At 36.6% G+C, this 24,887-nt stretch overlaps 1 protein-coding gene across 3 annotated transcripts; it reads left to right on the forward strand.

Annotated features, from left to right (window-relative positions):
- Positions 1-24,887, forward strand: MARF1 (meiosis regulator and mRNA stability factor 1). Of its 3 annotated transcripts, XM_080619914.1 has the most exons (27): positions 2-430; positions 2,047-2,196; positions 2,668-2,700; positions 3,672-3,846; positions 4,836-5,062; positions 5,968-6,085; positions 6,844-7,016; positions 7,820-8,254; positions 8,790-8,959; positions 9,071-9,232; positions 9,926-10,115; positions 10,825-11,003; positions 11,910-11,990; positions 12,371-12,607; positions 13,381-13,500; positions 13,850-14,025; positions 14,264-14,484; positions 15,205-15,347; positions 16,746-16,879; positions 17,372-17,574; positions 18,063-18,290; positions 19,031-19,261; positions 19,361-19,573; positions 20,361-20,421; positions 20,516-20,656; positions 21,699-21,869; positions 22,406-24,887. In XM_080619914.1, the coding sequence occupies exons 1-27, from the start codon at positions 284-286 to the stop codon at positions 22,636-22,638; spliced, it is 4,752 nt and encodes a 1,583-aa protein (XP_080476040.1). In that variant the 5' UTR covers positions 2-283; the 3' UTR covers positions 22,639-24,887. The 3 variants fall into 3 exon arrangements, with proteins under 3 accessions (XP_080476038.1, XP_080476040.1, XP_080476039.1); XM_080619912.1 differs by having other exon boundaries at positions 1-430; positions 2,047-2,700; XM_080619913.1 differs by having other exon boundaries at positions 296-430; positions 2,051-2,700.

Genomic DNA, 24,887 nt, shown 5'->3' on the forward strand with positions numbered 1-24,887 from the left:
TTTCCTCACACTATGTCACCTGTGTTGCAAGTCATGAGGAATATTCCTGTACTAGGGAATAGTCAAGTTGGGAGTAGTTAAGACCATGTTCCATATGCATAATTAAATTTAACATAAATAATGCAGGTTCAGTGACCTAGCAGTAGTGGAATTCATAAGATAATTCATTCTCTGTCTTACCTGAATGGTTATTTAAAGAATGCTTTTTTTTTTTTTCTTCAGCAGGTAGGAAGAATGAAAGGAAGGGGGGATGAAAGAATGTTGAACCTTTTTATTTGGCTGTATGATGGAAGGAAATAGGACAGGGAACCTCTGCAACAGATCATTCAGATGGCTTCAGCGACAAGAGAATGATGCAAAACCATGGCTGTGGAAACTTTCTGATTGCTTTTCTGCTGCTGAAAAGTCTTTGCCTTGCAGTGCGAGAACGGTAATTCATTGCTTTACAAAAGGCATAGTCAATATCCTGGTGTAGAGCACTATTACTAACTGCAGTCTTATTGCTGACTAAAGGAGGCAAGTGAAGAGGGGAGAAAGAGGAGACAGCAGTTACTACATTAAATACAAAATCTGCATGGGAATTTACGATCTCTAGGGGTGGTCACAGCTCTCATCTATGTTGGTGAAAGTAGGCAAATTTTTTTGCTTGACAATCTCTACTCTTTACAGTTCTGTAATGATACAATTCACTGCTTAAAAAGTCTGTCAGGCAGCTTCTTGAAAGCTCTGTGAAGTTAGTGCTGGAGAGCAGGGTAGGGGACTAGTCCTCATTCTTACAAGTTCTTATCAGTTTAGTTTGGAGGCAAATCTAGATGCTTCTGAATTATTATTATATAGTAGTTATAGCAATTGTGGATGCTGTTCTTCATGATTGTGTAATTTTCCCTTGTTTCCATTTCTTTAAATGTTGCTGTTCTATAACTGTATATAGTTCTGTACACTGGAGATGCAGAGTGCTAAGGAATAAAAGAAGTAATACGAAACAGTGACTTATTTGAGCAGGCAAGCTCCAGCTGTCAATTAACACTCATTTATGTGTGTTAATCTGACTTTCAGTAAAAGACATGGGAGAAACAGATAAGCACATATCCTGTTGTGTTGCTATTCTCATGTATCAGGCTGGGAAGGCAGCTGCCATAAATTCTGGAATCTGACATCTAAGCAAGTTCAGACAGGTTTTTGGCAGAGTGTATCTTCTTAAGATATGGCATCATGTAGAGAGGAATGGTGTTGAAGTCGGGTAATCTGTTATTTATTACTCTGCAGTAGGAAAAACATTAAATTCAATTTGGAAAGTAAAAGTTGCTCAGAAGTACTGGCCTAAAGCTCTGGAGCAGTGAGTTGTGTGCAGATTAGCTCTACTGACCTTGACTGTTCCGGTGCTTCTCATAACTTTGTTTAGTCTTCACTGCTGCCATTTAAAAAAAAAAACCCCATGTATGTCTGTGTATGCCTTTATGTCTATATGTCTTGATATATTAAATAAGAGTAGGCAAAAAGTACTTACATAGTTGTTGTGAAAAGTTAGTGTTCTCTGTCCTCTGTTAGTTTATCTGATAGAATTTCTAATATTTTGAAGTCAGTCTTTTAATGCATTACTTCTAAAGCTCTAATACAATATTAAGGTCATCATTCATGCATAAAAGATTTTTACGTACCTCCACACTGTGGTGGTTTTTTTGATATTTTTTTTTGTTTGCTTGTTTTGTTTTGTTTTTCCTATTGCATCCATCAATTGCAGAATATCTCTCAGCCTCAGCCTAACAGTGCTTTTCAAATTCTGGTGTACAGACTTATTGCTATTTGATTGGGAGCTTTTTGGTTTTGTTGCTTCAAAAATCCACTGATACCAATATACCTCATGCTGGGACACATAACTGGCATGTTTCTTTTAATATTTTACATGTTCAGACAGGTAATAATCATGAAGGTAGCACTTTTCAAAATTTGTTATCAACTAAATTGTGACAGTCTAAAGATATGCTTGTTTATATTATAAGGTTATGTTTTAATTCATCTGAATGTAACTGAGTTTTCAATTTCCAGAAAGATTACATGGAGAACAAGAAAGCTGCTATAGAATTGAAGGATGTTTCATTGCCTCATAATGCTGGCTCTAAACTGTTTCCAGCAGTTCCGCTTCCTGATGTTCGTCCTCTTCAGCAACAGCAAATACAGCTTTCACCTGGCCCGAAAGTAAGCTGCTGTGCTCATGGCTCTGACTCTTCTTGTACTCCGCAAATGCGTTGTGTTGGTGGTGGTAACTTGATTCACCCTGGCACAATATTAGACTCAAAAAGCACTGGGACGATTACTTGTCAAGTAGGGTCAGGATTTGCTTATCAGTCTGCATCTTCACTGAAAACCCCTCCAGCTAGAAGCATTGCAAGTGAGTTCCCAGGCATGTGCGTAGAAAACAGTGTATCTTCCTGTCAACATCTTCCCTGTTGTGGAAAACTCCATTTCCAGTCCTGTCATGGTAATGTGCACAAACTGCATCAGTATCCAGCCCTTCAGAGCTGCACATCTTCTGGCTATTTTCCTTGTTCTGAGTTCACAAGTGGGGCTGCAGGCCACTTGGATGAGCATATTGCACAGTCGGAGCTAACATCACATGTGTACGCCAATCCTTTGCACCTAAACATGGCACCTTCGGTTTGTTTAAAGGGCTCTCACTACTGCAGTGACTGCTTGAGCAAGGTTTGTACACATCACATTTCTCATTCATTAAGTGTGGTATATGTTTAATGGTAAAATAATGTTACTTGAGCAAAACACCAGTTTCAGCAGGTTGCAGCTTGCATCTTCCTAGTTGGTGATGCACAGTCCAAACATACCAGGTATCCTTCTGAAGCTCCTCTCTCTTCTGAGGTAACATTCAGTTTGATAGGAAGACTAAAGAGGCTACTACAGTGTTTTAACTTACGGGAGATCTGTTAATGTATTCAAGCAGAATTTTGTGTGGATTTGAAAGACAGTTACTTCTTCTTTACAGTTCCAATTAAAATGTTGCATAGTAGTGACTCTTGAGAACAAGCTAACAACAGTTAACATGTACCTGTGGGCAACTGGTCAATAAAGATCCATTTGTAACTCAGGTGAAATGTTTGATGCTGTAAGGATATTCTAGTTTTGGTTTTATAAGTCTTCCCAAATTTGTAATTTAAACTTCAATACCAATTTGGTACACTTGAGAACTGATTCCTACCACAATTCAAGCACAATTCTAATTTCAAGTGAAATAATATACTCAACTTTGCAAAATGTTACTTAAACTTTCAAATTTGTGTTTCCCGTATAAAAGTGAAGTGTTTTCAATAAGCTAAATAGTGAATTAATTATGTTTGAGATTATAACCACTACTTGGGGGGGAGGGAGATAATTCAACCTTGTGCTCTTTGTTATGGTGATTTCATGTGCTAGGTGATGGCACCTTGATGTGCTGAGTTTAACAGAATCTTGCCTTACATCTGGAAATCTAGAGCTATGTATGCTAGAAAAGACTCTAGGATAGAAGCTTCATTCATGCAGTGATACTGTTAAGTAACTTTTCAGAGTGTATCTGAACTTCTGTTTGTTGCAGAACGGAAACTGAGTGTTTCTGGCATGAAACACTGTGTGTTAATATTGTGTACTAAATGAGCATATATTTTGAAAAATTGTCCCAACAGCCAACCAGAAACAGCCTAGTTGATGCTGCTAAAATCTGGCCAAATATTCCTCCTCCAAATGCACAGACTGCACCTGTTCCTATCCCAATATGTAATGGCTGTGGAACCAAAGGAACAGGAAATGAGAAGAGTTTGCTCCTGGCAAGCAGCCTTGGAAAATCACCACAGAAATATGGTAAAACACATTTGTTTGAAATTGCACTTAGTGAGTGTCCTCCTTGAATACCATTGCACATGAAGAGTTCTTTTAGATTACACTGTTCTCTGGCAACATCTGTAAAGTCATAGAAGATTAAACAGTAAAAATACACCTTGTTTGTTTTGCAAAGTCATAACTTGGATTGACCTGTTTTGACTAAAGAAGTGGTAAATGCTTGGTCCCTGGCAGTGTTCAAGGCCAAGCGGGACAGAGCCTTGGGCAGCATGGTTTAGTGTGAGGTGTCCCTCCCTATGGCAGGGAAATTGGAACTAAATGATCTTAAAGTCCTTTCCAATCCAAACCATTCTATGATTCTGTGACTGACTAGAGAACTTACTGTATTGTTTGCATCAAGTTTTGATTTATTTTTATTTTTTTTATTACATTTTTTAACATTTTAAGAACTAGAAAAATAAATCCTAACAACTTGGAAGCCATTTTATTCTGGTGGTGTACAAGGAAATTATCTTCAGCCATATTTGAAAAGCTTTTTCTTAGTCTATAGTGTCTGTTGTTACTTCATATGTAGTACAGGCATAATGTTTATAATTACGAGATGGCTTTTTTCTGTGTTCTTGAGAGGACACTATTGTGCGAAATAAGTACATGGTATTTCTACAGTGTTAGTACTGCTTCAGTTACAGAATCATAGCGAGTATGAAAGTTAAAGTATGGAAGAATCAGAAATTGGATAACTTTACTAGCATTTTACCACTCTAATTAAGTGTCCTTACAAAATGCAATTCCACTGAATCTTGTAAAAGAATAACTAGTCAGCATATAGCCATACAATTTCTGTTTAAGACTGTTGTTTCTTAAATTCCTTAAGAAAATAGAACTGAACTTGCATTCCTGGGCATGTTCTGTGAAATGTAAAGCTTTCTGTGTGCAAAGTTTGTAGGATGCTATGTTCAACATTTTTGGTGTTTGAGATAAAAGTGGGCTGTGTTGTTAAACCTGTACAGGATCCCCGGAAGTTGCAATAACAGGCCAAGTTCTGGAAAACTTGCCCCCCATTGGAGTCTTCTGGGATATTGAAAACTGCTCAGTTCCCACTGGCCGTTCAGCTATAGCAGTTGTACAGAGGATTCGTGAAAAGTTTTTTAAAGGTCACAGAGAGGCAGAATTCATCTGTGTGTGTGACATTAGTAAAGAAAATAAAGAAGTTATTCAGGAGCTAAACAACTGCCAGGTATCAAAACAGCATCTGATTGGTGTTCTTGCTTGAGATTTTGTGTACTGAGTGTGCTAATAGTAATTCCTGTTCACTAAAGCTTTGTTAGCTTCTGTGGCTTTTAATGCACGAGCTTATTATTATTAGTTTATGGGTGGGGGTCTTTAATGCTGAACTCTCCTGGTGTGATACTTTTTAAGAAACTGCATTCCATTCTGCAGATGACAGTTTTAGCTTTAGTTTTAGTGTTCACAGAGGATTTTGATTTCATCCAGTAGTAAGTGATGGTGATGTTTTTAGTATTATCCCTCAAATCTGCAACTAAATAGTTAACGTAAAAGAACTATGATTCTGGGAACTTGACTTTTTTTTACTTAGTGAGTACTACATTGATTAGTGAGGATATTTGTAAATAAGTAGTATTGGTCGAGGCACCTTTAACAGTACATATTTTTCCATTAATGTACTTTGTTTCTTGGTATTTTTTTAACTTTCTGTGCAACTTTGTGAGTCAGAACTCCTTTCACATCCTCTAAATTGCAGATATAATAACAAGTTGAAAGTTTTATCTGCTTGTGTGAGTTGAAAAGAATTGGTAGCAAGTATGTGCCACGTTTGTCAGCTCTCTATTCAAATGAGAGTTTGTGGAATGTTTTTAAGGTATGTGAACTGTGATCTTTAACACAGAACAGTAAAGTAATTCCTAAGACATTGCTGAACAACCAGGGTTGAAGTTCACTGATCATTAGAACAGTTTGAGATACATGCATGTTATATTTCACGCATGTGTGTATCAGTTTATCTAAATAAAAGGTGCATTTGAAAGCTTGTACTTATGTTAGTAAAAAACCCCTACAACTACATCTAAGCAAGCATAGTTCACATCCAAGCTTTTTTAGAGCATATCTATGTATTTCCCACAGGTGACTGTTGCACACATCAATGCTACAGCAAAGAACGCTGCTGATGACAAACTCAGACAGAGTCTTAGGAGATTTGCTGATACACACACTGCACCTGCCACTGTGGTTCTTGTGTCAAGTAAGTGTTTGTGGTGCTCATCTACAGTGCAGGATTCAGTTCTTCTCTTTAGTCATACTTTTGCATACAACACTTTTCGGCTTTCCAGGGGTTGTGTTTAGAATCAGCTTTAACTAAATCACTCAAGAATTTATTAATAATGTCAGTGGCAGTAAGAGAAAAGTAGGGACAGTAAGATGAGAACTTGACTTAGTTCAGTCAGCTCTGGAGTCTGATGCCTTGTTGAGTGTCAGTAGGTATGTGTGTAAATACTGTCTCAAGGTAGACAGCAGGAAGCTAACGAAGTAAAACTCCTCAAGTCTTTCATGTGGTAGTCTGTCAGAATGCTTTGAGCAAAATGTATGTGATTTGGTTTTTATTCTTGTAGCAGCACACTGTACAGTTGCATATGCAAGCCACCTGACTGTTTAATTGCTGTGTGTTGCTTTGGGCTTCTCCCTAAAGTTAAACAAATGTTTTCTCCAAGTATAGAGTGCCAGTCAAATGCCTTGCTGATAAATAGCTGAAGTTGCTATTAAAAGGAAGCCTTTGTCTGAGACTGAATGCTAACTGTTCATTTAAATTATATCTACTGAGAGGCCTTGTAGCTGTTGGTGCTTTTTCACTGGAAATGTTCAGTGGTGAATAGAACTTATTAAGTGAGACCTGGGGTTTTGCTTGTTTAATCTGGTTTGGGTTTTGGGGTTCCTTTTTAATTTATTTTTTTTTTAAGCTTTTTCACACATTTCTTTATTCTATTTTTCAATTTTTTTCTCCAGCGGATGTAAACTTTGCTTTAGAACTCAGTGACCTGAGACACAGACATGGCTTCAGGATAATTTTGGTACATAAAAACCAAGCTTCAGAAGCACTTTTACGTCATGCTCATGAGCTTGTTTGTTTTGAAGAATTCATTTCAGATTTGCCACCAAGGTTACCACTGAAAGTGCCGGTAAGGGTTTCTAATCCTTAATGCAACAGACATTTCACAGCGTCAACTTCCTTTCTCCTCCTACCCCTCCCCCAGTTTAGGGGAGAGAACAGGCTAAAATTACATGGGGTTTTTTATGTTAGGACATTGCTGCATATTTGACTATTGTCTGTATTTTGGTTACTACCATGTGAATGTATGCTTTCTGCTCTAAGACTGAAAGAATGAAATAATGAGAAGTAATTAACTAAAGTAAAATTGCAAGGTCACATTCTTATCACTAAATATTCTATCAGATAATGCATCTTGCATGCCTTTCACTGGCAGAAAGGGTAAGAACAGCTGTGCATTAAGACAGCTCTGTCATGCTTTCTTAACAGTTTAAAGAATGACTGTTTTACTGTGTTCTTGGCTTCTTTTGTCTTCTGATAATTCAGTCTGGAGTTGCTGTGTTGTCTTTGTGCAGCACTCACAGCCTTTTCTTTTTCTGGAATAACTTCCTGAACTATGTGTTCGCATGCATGTGTAGAATATGTAGAATTCTTCAGTCACAAACAGTGATGCTTTCTTTTCTGGAGAATTGATCAGGCTTTGATCCATTGATTAGGAACTCTGCAGTCTCTTCTAACTTTAAGTTATATTGGAGATAGGAGTTTGGTATAAGAGTTTTCCAAACTAACTGAATGCTGCAATAAGAATGACTCGGGGTAAGGAGGGGGTGGGGGTGAGGATGAAGGTGTCACCAGAATCAATGTAAAAATACTGGGTTTGATCAAGAGGGTGTTCTGAGATAATCAAACTAAAATCTTGCTCTCTTTAAACAGGCATGCCATACACTATTATATGTTTATAATCTGCCAGCAAACAGAGACAGCAAAAGTGTGAGTAATAGACTTAGGCGTTTGTCAGACAACTGTGGCGGGAAGGTGCTGAGCATTTCAGGAAGCAGTGCGATTCTCCGTTTTTTAAATCAAGAAAGTGCTGAACGGGCTCAGAAACGAATGGAAAATGAAGATGTATTTGGTAACAGGATTGTAGTGTCTTTTACTCCCAAAAACAAAGAAGTTAATGAAACAAAAAGTTCTGGCTTTGTTGGAACTGAAAAGGTGAAGTCTCCCAAAAAAATTAACAAGAACACAAAGCTGTGCCTCCTCAACAAAGACTCGAGTGATCAGTCTGCTGGTACCAAAGGCTCTGCTGGAAGAGGTTTCCAGATTCATGGATCTGTCACCAAACCCACCAATGTTAAAAGTTTACAGGTATTGTTTTACCTTGTTTAGTTCTTTTCCTCATGTTCTAAGGGTTACTTTTATTACAGCTTTATTGTGAACTTGTCAGTTCTGTTTAGTAAGTAACTGATGTATAGTGACATTCCTGAATGAGAGCTGTATTTAGCTGCTTGGAAAACAGATAATGAATTTAGGAGTTTTTTTTTTTTTTTTTTTTGCCCCATCTATCACCTTTTCTCAATTTGGCAATACTGCTGGTACTAATTGAGTTTCTAATCCTAGGCCAGTTTTGACTTCTGTGTTGGTGTTGAATGTAACATATAGAGGGATCCATTTTGCTAGCTTTAAGGAAAACTGAGGTAGACCTACAGTATAGCAAAAATACTTCAACTAGGCCATGGTTTATGGTTTTTGTTACAGAAAAACAAATATTCTTGCTTAAGAAGTGCCAGTGAAAATGTGGTTCAGGAAAAAAATGTCAGTTAACTAGGGTTCCATCACAAGGAAAGCCTCTGTTAAAGAAGGTCTGGTGCTTTTATGTTGATGTTTCATCTGTTTCGTATAGGAGCTGTGCCACCTTGAATCAAAAACCATAAGTAGAAATATGGAAAACCAACAAGAACGTTTAAGAGAACAAATTCCTTCTCCTCAAAGTAATTCTAATGCAGCAACTCCTGTCTCTCTGGCAACCAAAAAAGGTGGAATGGGAGAAACCTCCTGTAAAAGCAGCCAGAAGTATGTTTAAAAATAAAAAGACACCAATATTTAATTTGGTTTTGTACTTTTGCTTAGTGTGAATTCTCTAATATAATGCGTTTTCTTTTTCTTATATATATTTGGAAATAGAAAAGAGACCTCTGCTTCCAGGAGTGTTACCAATTCTCCTGTAGATAAAAAAGATAAAGATGAAACTGTATTTCAAGTCAGCTATCCCTCTGCTTTCAGTAAGTTGACAGCCTCAAGACAACTCAGTCCTTTACTCATGTCTCAGAGTTGCTGGTCATCTCGGTAAGTGTCTGTCTTATTCGGAAGGTGAAGTGAGACTTCATCAGTATATATATATATTGATTATTGCTGCGTATGGAGTTGTGTATGCTGAGAACATTAATACAAATTTATGTGGAGGCAAAAGGAAGCTGATGGTGCTGTGTAGTAGCTGACAGAGGGTAGATGTAAATATAAGATGGGGTGAACTTTCTTTCAGAAGCACTGTGTGGCAAACTAATAAAAAAAAACCAAAAACAAAACAAAAAACTTCAAAAAAAAAATCAGAGGTATTACAGGTATGTTACTTGGCTTAATTTCGGTGCTTTTTGACATTCCCAGCAGATATTTATCTTTGCCTGTTAAGTTCTTTTAGACTTAAATACCTAGCTGTTGTCAGTTATTAATATCATGTGAATGAGTTTGACTTATTTATGTCTTAGTAAGATAGTACAAGGCTTAGTGCCAAGTATATTACTGAATTGGGTAACTTTGAGATGTAGTATGAATTATTTCCTTTCTGTCTGTAGGAAGTATTTGTCTTGTTAGTGTTTTGCTTGTGGTGAAATTTGTTTTACTGATGCATGTGCTAAAAAAATACCTTTAAAGAGCTGTTTGTGCACTTGACCTGTGTCTATTTTCTGAATAATTTCGTGATGTATATATCAGAGTTGTGCAGTACCTACCTTAGCTCATGAATGTTTTTATTTTACCCAGGAGTATGTCTCCAAACCTTTCAAATAGATCATCTCCACTCACGTTTAATGTAGTAAATCATACCGGTGGTACAGACTGCTCTGAGCCCTTTGCAAATGGTGCAGACATTCAAGTCAGCAATATAGATTACAGATTGTCCAGAAAAGAGTTGCAGCAACATTTACAAGAAAATTTCTCAAGACATGGCAAGGTAAAAGCTAAAATACCTTTATTAAATCTGGTTTTTAGTGCTTTATGCAATTATGGACGTGTTTGTGGTCTAGCTACCTAGAGTAGGCATGGAAATCTATTGAAACATGACTTTTAAACTTTGTAAAAAGGAGATATTGTCTTTTTCCTCTAAAGAGACCAGGTCATCACTTATACTAGGTTCTTAATTTGCATGTGGTCTTCATAGATATGGTATTCTGAAGTTTTGTATATAAAATCAAGTGGTTAATTAGTCATGCAGTGGAGAGACTTGTGCTTTAGCTGCTAAACATTTTTAAGCTGTAAAGCTGAATTCTTAATGGCAACTTAAAAATAGCAGTAAAAGCTGAGTTTGTTTTGAATTAGAAGTCATCAAAACGGATATGAAGAATGTGAATATGTAGAAAGCAGCTATGCAAAGAGACATAGTTTCTGCAGCAGTCCTATTTGATCTGTAAAGGACGTTCTTCTGGCACAGTCTTTTATTTGGAAAGATGCTTGTGTTAAAGGAATATCATGGCCATGCCTTGGCCAAGGCTTATTGCACTTGGTTCTTGTTTGCATTGTCCTGTTGGCCATGGTTAATCATACTGAGTTTAATTTTGCAGTGTATTTGGCTCTTGGCCAAAACAAGTCTGTTACTACCCTTGTGTGGCTTGCCTTGGATTAATATTCTGTGATAAATATACAAGGTGTTATCTTCCTTTCAGGTAAAATCTATAGAGCTCAGTCCTCATACAGACTACCAGTTGAAGGCTATAGTTCAGATGGAAAATCTGCGAGAAGCAATAGGTGCTGTCAACAGTCTTCACAGATACCAAATTGGTGGTAAAAGGATCCAGGTCTCATTAACAACAGGAGCTGCTAGTAAATCGCTTGCTCTACTGAGGTAATAAGCACCATGGCATCTTAATTGTTCTAGCATGTATTTAGTAGCTGAGAGGTGTTACAAAAGACTGAGCAAAGCAATGATAGGGAAATAAATCTGTCTTATGATCTGATTAATATGTTAAATACAGCTAGGCTAGTTTTCAGTTTAGCACTTTTACACTGCTTATATTTTAAATTGCATCTGAAGAGACTAGATCTGTGTTTAATAATTTCTTAACAGTTTTACTGCTACTGTTTCATAATACTGGTATATCTTGATGACTATGTGTAGCGGAGTTATGATTACACTTGGCTTCTTTACTTCTTTCCTCCAAGAAACTGCATATGAATTATCTCTTTGAGAATGGAGTACACAGGTTTAAATGCTGTTGATGTTTTTTGATTTCCATTTTCTTTATGGAAGATGACAGAACTAGAGTGCTGATGCTTGTGAGAATATGAGCATTTTCTGTTTAAACTTCTGTACTGAAAGAAAGCATTAGGAAAAAGTTATCCTTTTCACAGAATGCTCCAGTGAAAATAGTGCTTGGAGTGCAGAGTATTGCCATTGTATAATTCACAACTTTATTTCATTCTTGCCTTTTAGTTTATGCCTGTGACCAAGCTGATAACTTCTAATGCTGCAGCTTTAATGTTGCATTTTATAGATACTAGAAATCTTACTACTACCTCTGCAAGTTGCAATTTCTTCAGAGACATTACCTAACGAATTAGCGGAAGTATTACTGCTTGCACTCCCCTGATCTGAAGTGTCAGCTTTTGTAGTGCTGGGATGGAAGGGAACGCTATTTTTCCTGTTATATTTATAGTTCATAAAATGCATCTGTAAATATTTCACCAGTTTGGGCTGGAGACTAATACTAACAGATTAATTTGTGCTGATGTTACAAAACTTGTTTTATAGCTCGGAAGCAATGTCCATTCTGCAGGATGCACCTGCTTGTTGTCTGCCTGTGTTCAAATTCACAGAAATCTATGAAAAAAAGTAAGGTTTTTTGTTTTACTGTGTTTTGTTTGGGTATTTTTGTTTTTCTTCTGGGACTTTGCAGAAGAATCTGATCTTGCATGATTGTTTTCAGTGAATTAGAGAGTAACAGAATGAATAACAGAATGGAGTATTGTGAGTTTTTGTTGTTAGATAATGCATCATATTACTATCCAGAGGGAATGACTGTAATACTGGCCTTTCTTAGAAGGTTATGTTTCCAGTGTTTTACTTAATTTCCTACATTGGGATGAATAGGTTTAGTTACCTTAATATTTTGCATAGAATAGTTTCTAGCATAGTCCTGTTTCTTAAACAAAAACAAACAAACAGATTACAGTATTTGTTGTTATTAATGTGTTTCATGTCTTTTCTTTTAGATTTGGGCATAAGTTAGTTGTATCGGACTTATATAAGCTAACAGATACTGTGGCAGTCCGTGATCAAGGAAATGGGCGGCTGGTGTGCCTTCTACCCAGCAGCCAAGCCCGGCAGAGTCCTTTGGGATCTTCACAGTCGCATGATGGTTCATCAGCAAACTGTAGTCCTATAATATTTGAAGAGTTGGAATATCACGAGCCTGTTTGTAAGCAGCATTGCCTGAATAAAGACTTTATGTAAGCTGTGTATAAAATACTATGAAATCTTACAAAATATTAGAGCAGCATTTAGCATTTCCAGGTATATTAAAGTTAAGGTATATACATTCATATAGTGTGCTCCAGTCACTGTTTATATGTTCACCAGACTAAGTCAGGCAGAAATTGAGATGACACATTGAATTTTCTAGGCAGTCCTCCTGGATCTTTTTAGGTAAGATTATTGTATTCTAGCTGCCAAGATTGAATACTACTTAAGAAGAAGCTGAAAGGTACGCTACCTTCCTCTAGTTTTATAGGAAGGTTAAACATACTAGAGATTCCTATTAGCCTGAATTATGTTATTATGTAATTATAGTTGAAACTGACCATTTTTCTTTGTCCTCCAGCTACGTATAGTAAGTGATTCATACCAGGTTGAAGATTTTTTTTCTGGTTTCTGTTTCATTCAGCAGCAGGCAGATTGTGCTACTAGAGCAGTGAAGTGTTCACTGTTAACTGCCTGGTATGTGCTGCAAAAACTTAATTTGAAAATTTTAATCTAATGATGATAAAAGGTGGTATTCTAATGCTGTTTGTCTGCTGGAAGTTTGCTGTAGCTGTATTAATTTTTGTGTAGAAGAAAAGATGGAACTTGCTTGTGACTGTATATTAGTGGTATTGTTACCTAGTAGGAGTGTATTGAATGTATGTAGTATAATGTTTATTACGGGTGTGTATGTGAGCACAGACATACTGTGCTAAAGGATGTGTAAAATGAGCATGTAAACTTCAACCTCTTGTTTTTACAGTGAGCGTGAGTTTGATCCAGATTCTTATAAAATTCCTTTTGTGATTCTGTCTCTGAAGACATTTGCTCCCCAAGTTCACAGTCTTCTACAGACACATGAGGGTACTGTGCCTTTACTAAGGTAAAGCGTTTTAATTTTGGCTTTTAGTGTAAGGGTTGTAGGTTGAAGATTTAGAACTTTATTGCTGCCTGTTGTAATGCACTGAAACTACCTATTGTATAAAACCTCCAGTTCTTGTGTAAGGTGGTATCTTTTATAACAAATAGGTGCCTATGAAATTGCTACTTTTTGAATTCTTATTGAGCAAAAAAGACACACGTTTAAAATGTGCAGTTTATGAAGACTTCTGTAATGTGCTAGTAAGCTGCTGAAGTTTCTTGCTTAGGAAGTGTCTCAAAATAATTATATTAGGACAATTTTTAGTGATATTTTAGTGTATAATGGAAGCTTTTTTTTTTCCCCCCCAAAGTTTTCCTGATTGTTATATGTCAGAGTTCAATGATCTTGAAATGGTGCCAGAAGGCCAGGGTGGTGTTCCTTTAGAACATCTCATTACCTGTGTTCCTGGGGTTAACATTGCGACTGCCCAAAATGGAATTAAAGTTATTAAATGGATACATAACAAACCACCACCTCCTACTACAGGTAAATATTTCTACTTAAAATTTTTTCTGAATTAATATTTATACTTAAAAAATTGAGTAGCATAAACATCTTGTCTAATTGTTAAACTTCTTATAAAGAGAAACTTTTAGCCTGAGTGTTCATTCTTGGGTTGTTTGGTTTTTCTCCTGTGCTTTAGACTGTGTCATAAAGTGCAGGGTTTAATGGAAGAATTAGTGAAAGTTTCAGTCATATGATTATTTTTTGTGTTTTATTTTAGATCCTTGGCTTCTACGTTCTAAGAGCCCTGTAGGTAATCCACAACTTATTCAGTTCAGTAGAGAAGTGATAGATCTGCTTAAAAGCCAACCGTCCTGCGTCATACCTGTCAGTAAATTCATCCCAACATACCATCATCACTTTGCAAAACAATGCCGTGTGTCTAACTATGGGTTTTCTAAACTAATGGAGCTGCTAGAAGCAGTGCCTCATGTACTGCAAGTGAGTTATATGGCGCTGTTCCTTTTAACTTGGGGAATTGTATCTTCAACTATCTCAATTACTGGTTGGTATTGTGTAATAGGGGCTATGCCTAGTCTGTCTTGAAAGAGATGGTTAACTGAACCTTGGGGTGTAATTGTTCTCTTTTTTTGAGATGTTAATTTTATTGTTTTTATTGTCCCCACCTTTCCAAAACAACATCTGGGGAAATCAACTCTTTGTTCCAGAGGCTTAGATTAAATAAAGTTTGAACCTGCTTTTAGTCTGTGGCTAGTGCTTGGGTAAAAGATTTTAATTATGCTGTTCACCATCAGAACAGAGCAAAGGCTGAGTGCTGGTCAGGTAGGCTGTGATGTGTAGCCTATGACTTGATGGATTTCTGTGCGGAACAAGTCATGTGGCCTTGTGTTACAGGAAAAGAAACACTATGGTCACGTTAACTTTCTACTTTGAACACCAGCTGGTTGTAGAATTTTAAAATAACCAGTAGAAATGTGCAGCAGTTGCTGTGGCACGCCTGGGGGAAGCACTTCTGCGTTTCTTGATGTTATATACCGTAGTACAGAAAGCGTATGGCTTCATGAGGCTGCCTTTCCAAACACTGTCTGTATTATATCCTTTATTACTAGCCTACCTATACTAGAACTAGCTTCTAAATATCTTGTAAAATAATTTACTGAGGATGCTAGATCTGAGTGATCAAATAAAATTTTCTTGCAGATTCTTGGTATGGGTTCCAAACGCTTGTTAACTCTAACACACAGAGCTCAAGTGAAGCGCTTTACTCAAGACTTACTGAAGCTTCTCAAATCCCAGGCCAGTAAGCAAGTTATTGTAAGGGAGTTCTTACAGGCTTATCACTGGTAAGTTATCTTTAATGAAACAAGAACAACTCTGAAAGGCATGACTTTATTGCTTCCTTTAGGTACTAAGTTTGTTTAACTGTATTGGAGTTTGAAATGGGTTATTGTGTTTCATTTCTCTTTTGAAGCTGTGACTGTGAGGTTGGATTTAAGTGAGCAGGTCATGGCACAGTAACATGAACAGTAAAAGGAAAATTTAGCGTCAGGCTTTCTTTAGAGGGAAAAATAAAATAGTGATTGTCAATAAACACTCTTACTTCTTTAAATGGATTTAGTAATGAGACAAAAATGAGGAGTAATGCCTATCTTACTATTGCTGGGAAGAATATTCTGTCCTAGCATGGTAAAAAATATGGGGTGGTGTGTGTTTTGGGGTTTGGGTGTTTAGGTTTGTCATTTTTTTAGAACTGAGAACCATGTTTCCCTTAAGAAGGTAGAAAGTATTACTGAAGGTGCTTTGAAACCATACCATCTTAGTGCTACATGTGGTCTACCTTTGCATGTGTGCTGTGATGCTGCCTGTGCCAACATCCCTTTTTGGGAATGCACATTTCTACTTATATTTCCACTGTTGGCAAAAATACATTATTAGTTGTTTCTAAATCTGCCAAATCTGCATCTCCATTGTAGTCAGCTCTGGCTATTTGTTGAATAAGAATATATCTAAAACGTTCTTGCTTCTCGGGTTCTTGACAGCAATGTGGGGAGAGTAAAATACCTTTTAATATGCTTAATATGGTGCTTTCCAGGGAATGGTCTCTGCTTCCTCTTGAGACCTAAACTTATTTAAAAAGAGCATATGTCTAACTACTTAAGCAAATACAGAATGTTGGAAGTGTAGCTATATGGAGCTGTTTAACATAATTACATTTTCTTAAATCACTTATGTAATATTTACAAGCTCAGGTTTAAGTATTATCACCATGGCTAGTTTGAGGTTTCCACATACAGCTCTTTCTTCCAGTATCATGTGAGCTATCAGTATATTATCAGCTGCTTTACTGGAGGGTGACTGAGCACTGGAATAGGTTGCCCAGAGAGGTTGTGGAATTTGCTTCTCTGCAGATAGTCAAGACATAAGTTGAATGCAATCCCGAGCTCTAAGTGACCCTACTTGAGCAGAAAAGTCAGACTAGGTGACCTCCAGTGTTCCCTTCAAACCTCAGCCGTTCTGTGGTTATGTATCTTATTTTTATGGTTAGAATGGGTAGATAATTAGAATTAAGAATATTTTTCCCCTGTTTCACATGTTAGCATTATTTCCAATATGAATATTCTGGGTTTTCTAGGACTTGAGGGGTATTCTCTCAATTTACATGTTTGCTTTTTTTTATTTTTTCTTTGGCCTACACAGGATGCATTAATACTTGTGTTCTGCAATTGTCTTAAAACTTTCAGGTGTTTCTCTAAGGACTGGGATGTTACTGAGTATGGAGTGTGTGAACTGGCTGATATTATATCAGAAATTCCAGATACAACCATCTGTTTGTCACAGCAAGACAATGAAATGGTAATTTGTATTCCCAAAAGAGGTATGTCCATGTACATTGTTTTTACTGTTGGTAAAGAAATTGCTGACCATTTCAAAAGTCTGCTAACTCAAGTATATAGCAGTGACTTGGATATTTTGATATTGCATTTCTACCTTCATAACTAAGTTATGAACTTCTAGCAAATAAAGAATTTGCTGTTCTAGGAATGCTTGCAATGGAACAGATATGAAAGCAGGTGACAAAACACGTAATATTACTACTTCTGCATGAAATTAAACTTTCTGTGGTATGGTTAGAGAGTGGGTTATTTCCACATAATAAAACCACACCAACATATTTGGCTATTTAAGGTCTCCCAAAGTGCTGATCATCTGATTATTTTGGACACCAAATGTGTAAGCTTAGTCAAGGTCTTTGGTGGTAAAAGAAAATGACTTGGTATGCTGAAAATCACCGTATTTTCTTATGGCATTCTCTTGCATTTTATAATTGTGTTGGTACACTGCTTTTGCCTTGTTTTTTTAATTTTAGAACGTACACAAGAAGAAATGGAAAGAACCAAGTGGTTTGCTAAAGAGGTGGTAGACTTACTGCGTCATCAACCCCATTTTCGAATGCCCTTCAATAAATTTATTCCTTCCTATCATCACCACTTTGGTCGCCAGTGTAAACTTGCTTACTATGGTTTTACAAAACTAGTTGAACTCTTTGAAGCCATACCAGAGGTCTTACAAGTAAGTTCCAAAATCTTAAGTTGTGCTAAAGCATTTTTTTGAGATTTGTACAACTGTTTCAGCAGGGTTTATATTTCTCATGAACTTCACTGTGAGTTATAAACTGTTCACCTGTCATGTTAGACAGCTGTATTGAAGAAAGCCTTTCATACAGCTATTTTTAGTAAAATTAGTAAAATTCAAGCTGTTTGCTAGCAAATTCAAGTTCTCTAAGTTGTATTACATTAACAGAACTCAGTGCACCAAAATTAGAGCTAAGTTTCGTTAAAGTTGTTAAACTTGCTTAATAAAAAAAGTTGATAACTAATGGCCTATGTTATCGAATTTCAGAAATTAGTTTTACTTGCAATATAGATACCTTTTGAAGTAGCTGAGCCCTGCTACGTAGCAAATGATTGCCTGCAAGCACTGAATTTTAATTGCAGATTATACGTTTTTCATCCAGATTAGGTAAATCACCTTAACAAAGAGTATTTTCTATTTTGCAGGTATTGGAATGTGGGGAGGAGAAAATTCTCACCCTTACAGAGGTGGAACAAGTCAAAGCAGTTTCTGCCCAGTTTGTTAAACTGCTGCGGTCTCAGAAGGACAACTGTCTCATGATGAGTGATGTGCTGACAGAGTACCGCAAAACGTTTGGATACACACTGCGTCTTCATGACTATGATGTTAGCTCAGTTCCAGCTTTAATGCAAAAACTTTGCCATGTTGTAAAGGTAATGTTCTATCTTTGTAGTTTATCCCTCTAAAAGGTATGTAATGCTAAGGAATTACCTGTCTCAAATTACAGGTCTCAGTGCGCTTAGTATTTTACTCCATAAACAATATTTCATTAAGTTGGGGAAATCCCAAAGGCATTTTAAATATAGCTTCTATATTTCCATGATGTTCTGTTTGTTCTTTAACCTGTCAGCTTTCTCCAGGAAAACTCATGCTTGTTCAGCAATAAGTAGAAGATTGTATTATAGTAGAAATTGTTGTGGGTGTGGGGGGTTTTTTCCATCTGACTTCTGTGTAAAAGCAATCATTTTTTGGTAACCAAGTAGTTACCAATCTCTAATGTTTTAGTTTATGTTCCTAACTTTTTTTATCTATGGTTTAAGGCTTTGACTGTGAACGCAAATACATAGCTGGTCTTATATATCAGTGGGAAAGTTACATTAACTGGTTCAGTTGCTCTAGTTCTTTTAATTTAGCAGCTGGTGGTCAGGCTGGAGTTCAGTCAGGTCCAGCTGGCTTGGAATGAAAAGTAAAATTGTGTCTAATCATGTGAATGAACTGCTACTCAGCTTTTGTACATTTAAAATATTTTTTTCATGTAATAAGCTTCTCTATCCTGTGTGCTTTTGGCTAGGGGACTGTCAGATGCTGGTATGTAATATCAGATACAGCTGTACTCAAACAAAACCCCAGCTTCTTCCCTGTCCCTAATTTCATTCCCAGTTCATTTTTCTAGGTTGTTGACACAGAGTCTGGCAAGCAAATTCAGCTGTTAAATAGAAAATCTCTGCGAACTCTCACTGCCCAATTGCTAGTCTTGTTGATGTCCTGGGATGAAACATCCTTTCTCTCTGTGGAACAGCTGAAACAGCATTATGAAACAACCCATAGTACTTTGCTTAACCCATGTGAATATGGATATATGACCTTAACTGAACTCCTGAAGAGTCTGCCTTACTTGGTTGAGGTATGTCAGCTCTTTTTCTTTTCTGGTGTTTCATACTTTGAAAAGACATTGTGAATAGAGGATACAGAAGTATGCACTCTAATTCTCTTTTTCTAATAGGTTTTTACTGATGGTTCAGAAGAAGAATATGTGAAACTTACAAATCTGTATGTGTTTGCAAAGAATGTAAGGTCCTTACTTCACACTTACCATTATCAGCAGATTTTTCTTCATGAATTCCCAGTAGCATATAGCAAATACACAGGAGAAGTGCTGCAACCTCAAGCATATGGATTCAACAATTTAGAAGAGCTCTTGGGAGCAATTCCACAGGTGTGAAGATTTCCATTTTGGCCAATTACATTGAGATTTCTGCATGGAGTACATGCATATGTGTACTGTTCTGCATAGTTACACCTTGGGGGTTTCCCTTAATTGGTGTGAATTACTGGAATCATTACCTTCTCTGAGGAGGCCTATAGCAGTTGTATTTTTAATAGCTTCTTGAGAAATCTGGATTGTGTAATAAGAAAAAGAAAACATTTTTTAAATCTTTGCTCAAGTTTTGCTTAAGAACTGTTCCTGGTGAGGCTGCAACACTCTTGGCATCATCATCAATTGGGATAAATGATTTCTGTCTTAAATGAATATCTGTACAGTACTGAAGCATCATTTTGATCGGGGCAATAATCTGCCCTGGTTTTAGGAATGAAGAGTTAGGACCTGTCAGAAGTGCCACATAAAGGATTTTGCTGTTCCATTTTCTTATCATCCACATGTCTAAAGTGCTCTGGGATAATTTAGTGACCCAGTTTGTGGCTGAAGTTTTCCTTTAAGTAATCTTTCCAGAGAATGACAAAATAGGAATTTCTAACTCTGTGTTTAAACAAAGAGTTTTGTTAATAACTAGTATGCTTTGTAGCCCAATAGTTTGCCTTCGGCATCAATTATTTTGAGACAAAACTTTTACTTATATGGTGTAGTACAAATTAATAATGTGATACAGTTTATTTTAGAAATAGTGGCAGCGCAAAGCTAAATGGAAAGCAGTGAGTAAGCTGCTTTAGACTTTGAGATTAATCTGTGTGATGTTTAATTCTGCCTTTTTTTCTCTCTATAGGTGGTTTGGATTAAAGGACATGGTCATAAGAGAATTGTGGTACTAAAGAATGATATGAAAAGTAAGCCATTTCAGTCTTGAGCAATATCTTAGTTTCCTTTTTTCTTTAAGAGGTGACTTGAGTAAATGAACCAAATGAACTTGCCTTTTTGTAGCTTGTTTTAGCTCACCTAGTTTTACCCCTGCTGATCATGTGAATGATCATGGAAATCATCTTGCTGACAATAATGAACATACTATGGAGACGGCAGGATCCACTTCATCAATGGAACCACATCTAAGAACACCTAGCAATGGTAATGTGAATTTGATTTATGTATGAAATTTTTTCTTGAGCGGAAATAAGCAGAATAATCAAAGCAGCATAGGGAAAGGTGTGTGATTTAGTCTGAACTTCTGTAGAAATGCTTTATGGCTTGAAAGTTGTTGAACTTCATCCAAAGCATAGAGTTAAGTATGTGTCTTCTTGGCAAGGGCGTCTGTTCTCCTCAGCTGTCTGTTGTGTTTGTGGGTATATCTATAACTGCTAGAGTACTGTTTGCCGTCGGTTTTAGTGGAAGTCTAAGTCTGTAAGTGCAAAGCTACTGAGCAGAGATGGTCAGCAGCAGCTTCTGCAAGAAATGTCTTGTATCCTGATGAGAATATATAGTGCTCTTCTGTGGTGTTTTTATGTTGTTTTTGTGGTGTTAATTATTTGGAAGTAATGGCAGTCCCATTGGTATAAATCCTTTCCCAAATAAAAGTAACTGGGAAATGGTGACCTCATAGATCATATCTTGCTGTGGTCTCCAATTCTTCTGCTACCTGCAGGTTGTAGAACTTGTGGAATGGTTCTTGAGTTACTATTTCAGAAGTCTAGGCTTGTCCCTTTTACTAAGGCCAAGTCACTTTATTTTGAAACTTTCAGCTTAATTTTCACATGTAAATGTGTTAGATGGCACATAAATAGTGATAGGATATTGGTATGTCTGCAGGAGAGTTGCCTGGTAACTGGCCCTTTTCTGGTAAAGCCTCTTCCTGACAGACTTGTTTCCTCAGCTCTTCTATTAATCAAGTTTGGCAAATACCAGGTCTTGCTATAGGAGTAAAACAAGCAGATAAGCAATAGATGTAACATACTATTGCTTTGTCTGCTGCACTGTAATTAGTTACAGAAACATAACTCTTGAATGAATCTGAGGTAGGTTAGCATAAATTAATCTGATATTAATATTTCAAATGAGGCACAGCTCTCAGATCCTCAGAACTGCACCTGAAGACTTTACAATTATCAGCTTTGAAACAGTGACACCTTTACAACATACAGGTACTTTGAAAGATGTTCCCTTATTTTTGTAGCTTCTAACCAAACTGAGCAAGAACTTCTTTGCCTCACAAATACATCTCCTGTTGACCTTCTGTGTGAGCCAGTTCCTTCCTGCCTGCCATCCCCACAGCTCAGACCTGATCCAGTGGTTCTTGAGTCTGCAGATCTCATTCAGTTTGAGGAACGCCCTGCATCTCTGTCTGGTAAGAGTTTGCTTGCCTATGTTGTGTTACTTATGCATTTATAACTCATACAATTTGGAAAGAGAACTATTTGTTTGATGCATTATTATATAAAGTTCCATTTAAAAACTTACATATGTGTGCATATATATTGCACAATGTGATGTTTTGGAAATGCAGGTGGCTTCTGTCAGAAACTGAGTACTGACTGTAAGCACCTTACTTTGATTCTCTGGGGTGAATTTTAAAGAGATGTTATCCACCACTAAAATTGCATTTTGCCAACCTGTAGCAGTCTTTTTTACGACAGTAGTTTCATAGTGCTTTTCTGAGCACTGAGTGACTTGATGTGTGAGAATTAAATTCAGTCTTCTAGATAGTACATCATGCAGACAGAGTCAGAAGCAGATATCCCATCAGCTGCAGAGATTAACATGACATATCTTCTGGCTTCAGATAAAGCTGACAAGTTCTTTCAAAATATTTATGCCTATTACCAGAGTAATATTTTTTATTTTCAATAACAGAGCATCAATAAATTTTCTTATTTATTTTAGAGATGATAATTTTAACAGAAGAAGAAAAACAGAGAATTGTTACCACAGCCGAAGATAACCTGACCTCTGGATCTGTGGTACCTAACACCACAGAGAATGCTTCAGTGCCTCCCTGTCACTCCTCTGAAACCCAACAAAACAAGGTAGTAATGGACAGCCCAGCCAAAAAGCAACACAAAAACAAGGTGAAATTGGCAGCAAACTTTTCACTTGCACCTGTAACCAAGCTTTAACTCTTCAGTGTGAAAAACACGTACCTATGGACCCTGCACAAATAAAGCTTTTTGCTAGCCCTTACGTATTTTAATGAAAGGCCTAGAATTAATTTGTATTTAATGTATTCTGTGAAGATTTTGTTCCTTTTACACTGAACACAGCTATCAGCAGAGCAGATTTTTTTCTATTATTTTGAAAAAAATTCTGGTATTCATTAAATTATTCTTAAATTTTACAGTTTTTCATAAATGTGTGTTCAGTAAAAGCAGAATATTAATTCAAGTAAAATGGAACAGATTTTATTTTCTTGAAGCCTTGTTGGTGGTGTAATCATACATGTAGCATATTGTATTCTATAGGCTGTTGCTTACTGGTATTGTTTCAGACAGTATTAATAAAATGCATGATCTGTCTTTCAAAAGCCTCTTGAGAAATTGTGACTCGCTGACCTGAAATGACAAGAGTGAGGGAGCTGATTGTCCTTCAGAAACTTGTTCTCTGACCTTTCAGATGACTTGTAACTGCTTTGGGAATTCTTTTGTCTAAAGATGTCTGTAGAAGATTATGTGGATTTTTTGTAAAACTTGTTTTAAGTGTTTTCTGTAGCTTTCAGTTCTGTTTAGGAGCTTTCTAGGACATTGATGCTTTAAGCTTCCCTTTTTATATTTAGTTCCAGTCTGGCATGGATTTGGTTAAGGAAAAGACTGTCTTGGTGTCATGAGTTTAATACACACACATTTTATTGTGTCTAGAAATGAAGTTAGGAAGATTCTGATATTTCTGAAATATGCATTCAATGCATAAATCACAGATAATGGAGCAGGTCTTATTTACATATGTTTTGTGATAGAAGGTATTGATGCTATTTCCACCTGTAAGGAAAGTTCTAACTACATGTGGAAATGCTAAGGTTGTTCTGCTTAACCTTGTTTTTTATTTTTTAAGCATGTTCAATAAATGGGAAGCTTATTCTTTGAGGTGTGCTCTCTTTAGCTGTATCTGCTTTTATTCTAAAACTTGCTCCTAGCGTTGGAAGCTTTTTTCAATTTGTGGTACCTTGTGCTGGCTTTTGAAAGGGAACAGCTTTGGAAGAGATGTTAAGTCAGTGGATGACCTTAACTCTAGTTAGTAGAAATATCCAGTGTATGAGACTTTATACCCATTCTGGGTAACAATGGCATTTACAATGGGGTTGTATTTGCCAAGCAGCAAATAAATTGCTTGTAGTGTTGAAATAACCTATACTAGAGGCTTTCCACTGGCCAACTGAATACTGTTTTAGGTGGATTCTATTGTAATATACAAGAGATGGAACACGGGCTCTAACTTCTCAGCCAGCAACAAGAAATGCCACTGAATAATGGCTATAGACAGAATTTTAGTAGTCAGATTTTGTTATAAAATCTTTTAAACTTAGCCGAGTATTATCAGTAGTGAACTTATAGCCATTGTGAATGCAGAGAAACACTTGGAAGTTTTTCTGAGCATTATGGCACGGTATTTTGAGTCCTTTAATAAACCTCTACAGACATACTGCTATAGAAAGAGAAATTGAGAAGTAAGCTTTTTTGGACTTATTTTAATGAGTCAAATGTAACAACATCTGCTTTCACCCTAAGTTTGATAAGGTTAACACTGATCAGTCTAGATCTTTGTTTCAGAAGAGCATGCACTGGAGAAAAGACCAACCTGAAATTACATTTTCATGACATGCAGCTACAAGTCATCTGGAATTCTAAAAAACCCTTTTTCTTCAGAGGAAAATACTGTATTTGTCAGAGTGAGTGTGGTGGTTATACCGTTTATGGAGGTCAGCGTAACTCTTCTGGATTCATGTGTGATTCTGATGAAATTGCTGTTTGAAAGTAATAGAATAATACTTTTTGAGAGTTGTGTTCATAGTGTAACAAAATAGCTAATTCAATTGCAATATATTTTTTTACCCAAAGGGTTAAATGAATGATGTGACTTAGATTTAAAAGCATTACAACCATGAAATTCTTTAATTTAACACTGAAATGTACTACTTCAGATTCATGTCTGTTTGAAAAAAGTCACTGAAGCCCTCAACTTATGCACTATCTTTTTCTTGGAATGGGAGAGAGAAGAAAGAATTTTTTCTTAGCTGTCTACTTTGTTTGGACACTTTCTTTTGTGGCTCAAGTGCTGTTTCATGTGTTGGGACCAAACAGTTGTGTCAATAAAATTTTCAAGCAAGCATAACTCTTGTCCTTGTCTAAAGACCTGCAAAAACCCTGTCCTAGAA

The sequence above is a fragment of the Psittacula echo genome (genome assembly GCF_963264785.1).
Source record: "Psittacula echo genome assembly, chromosome: 5".
Lineage (NCBI taxonomy): Eukaryota > Metazoa > Chordata > Aves > Psittaciformes > Psittacidae > Psittacula > Psittacula echo.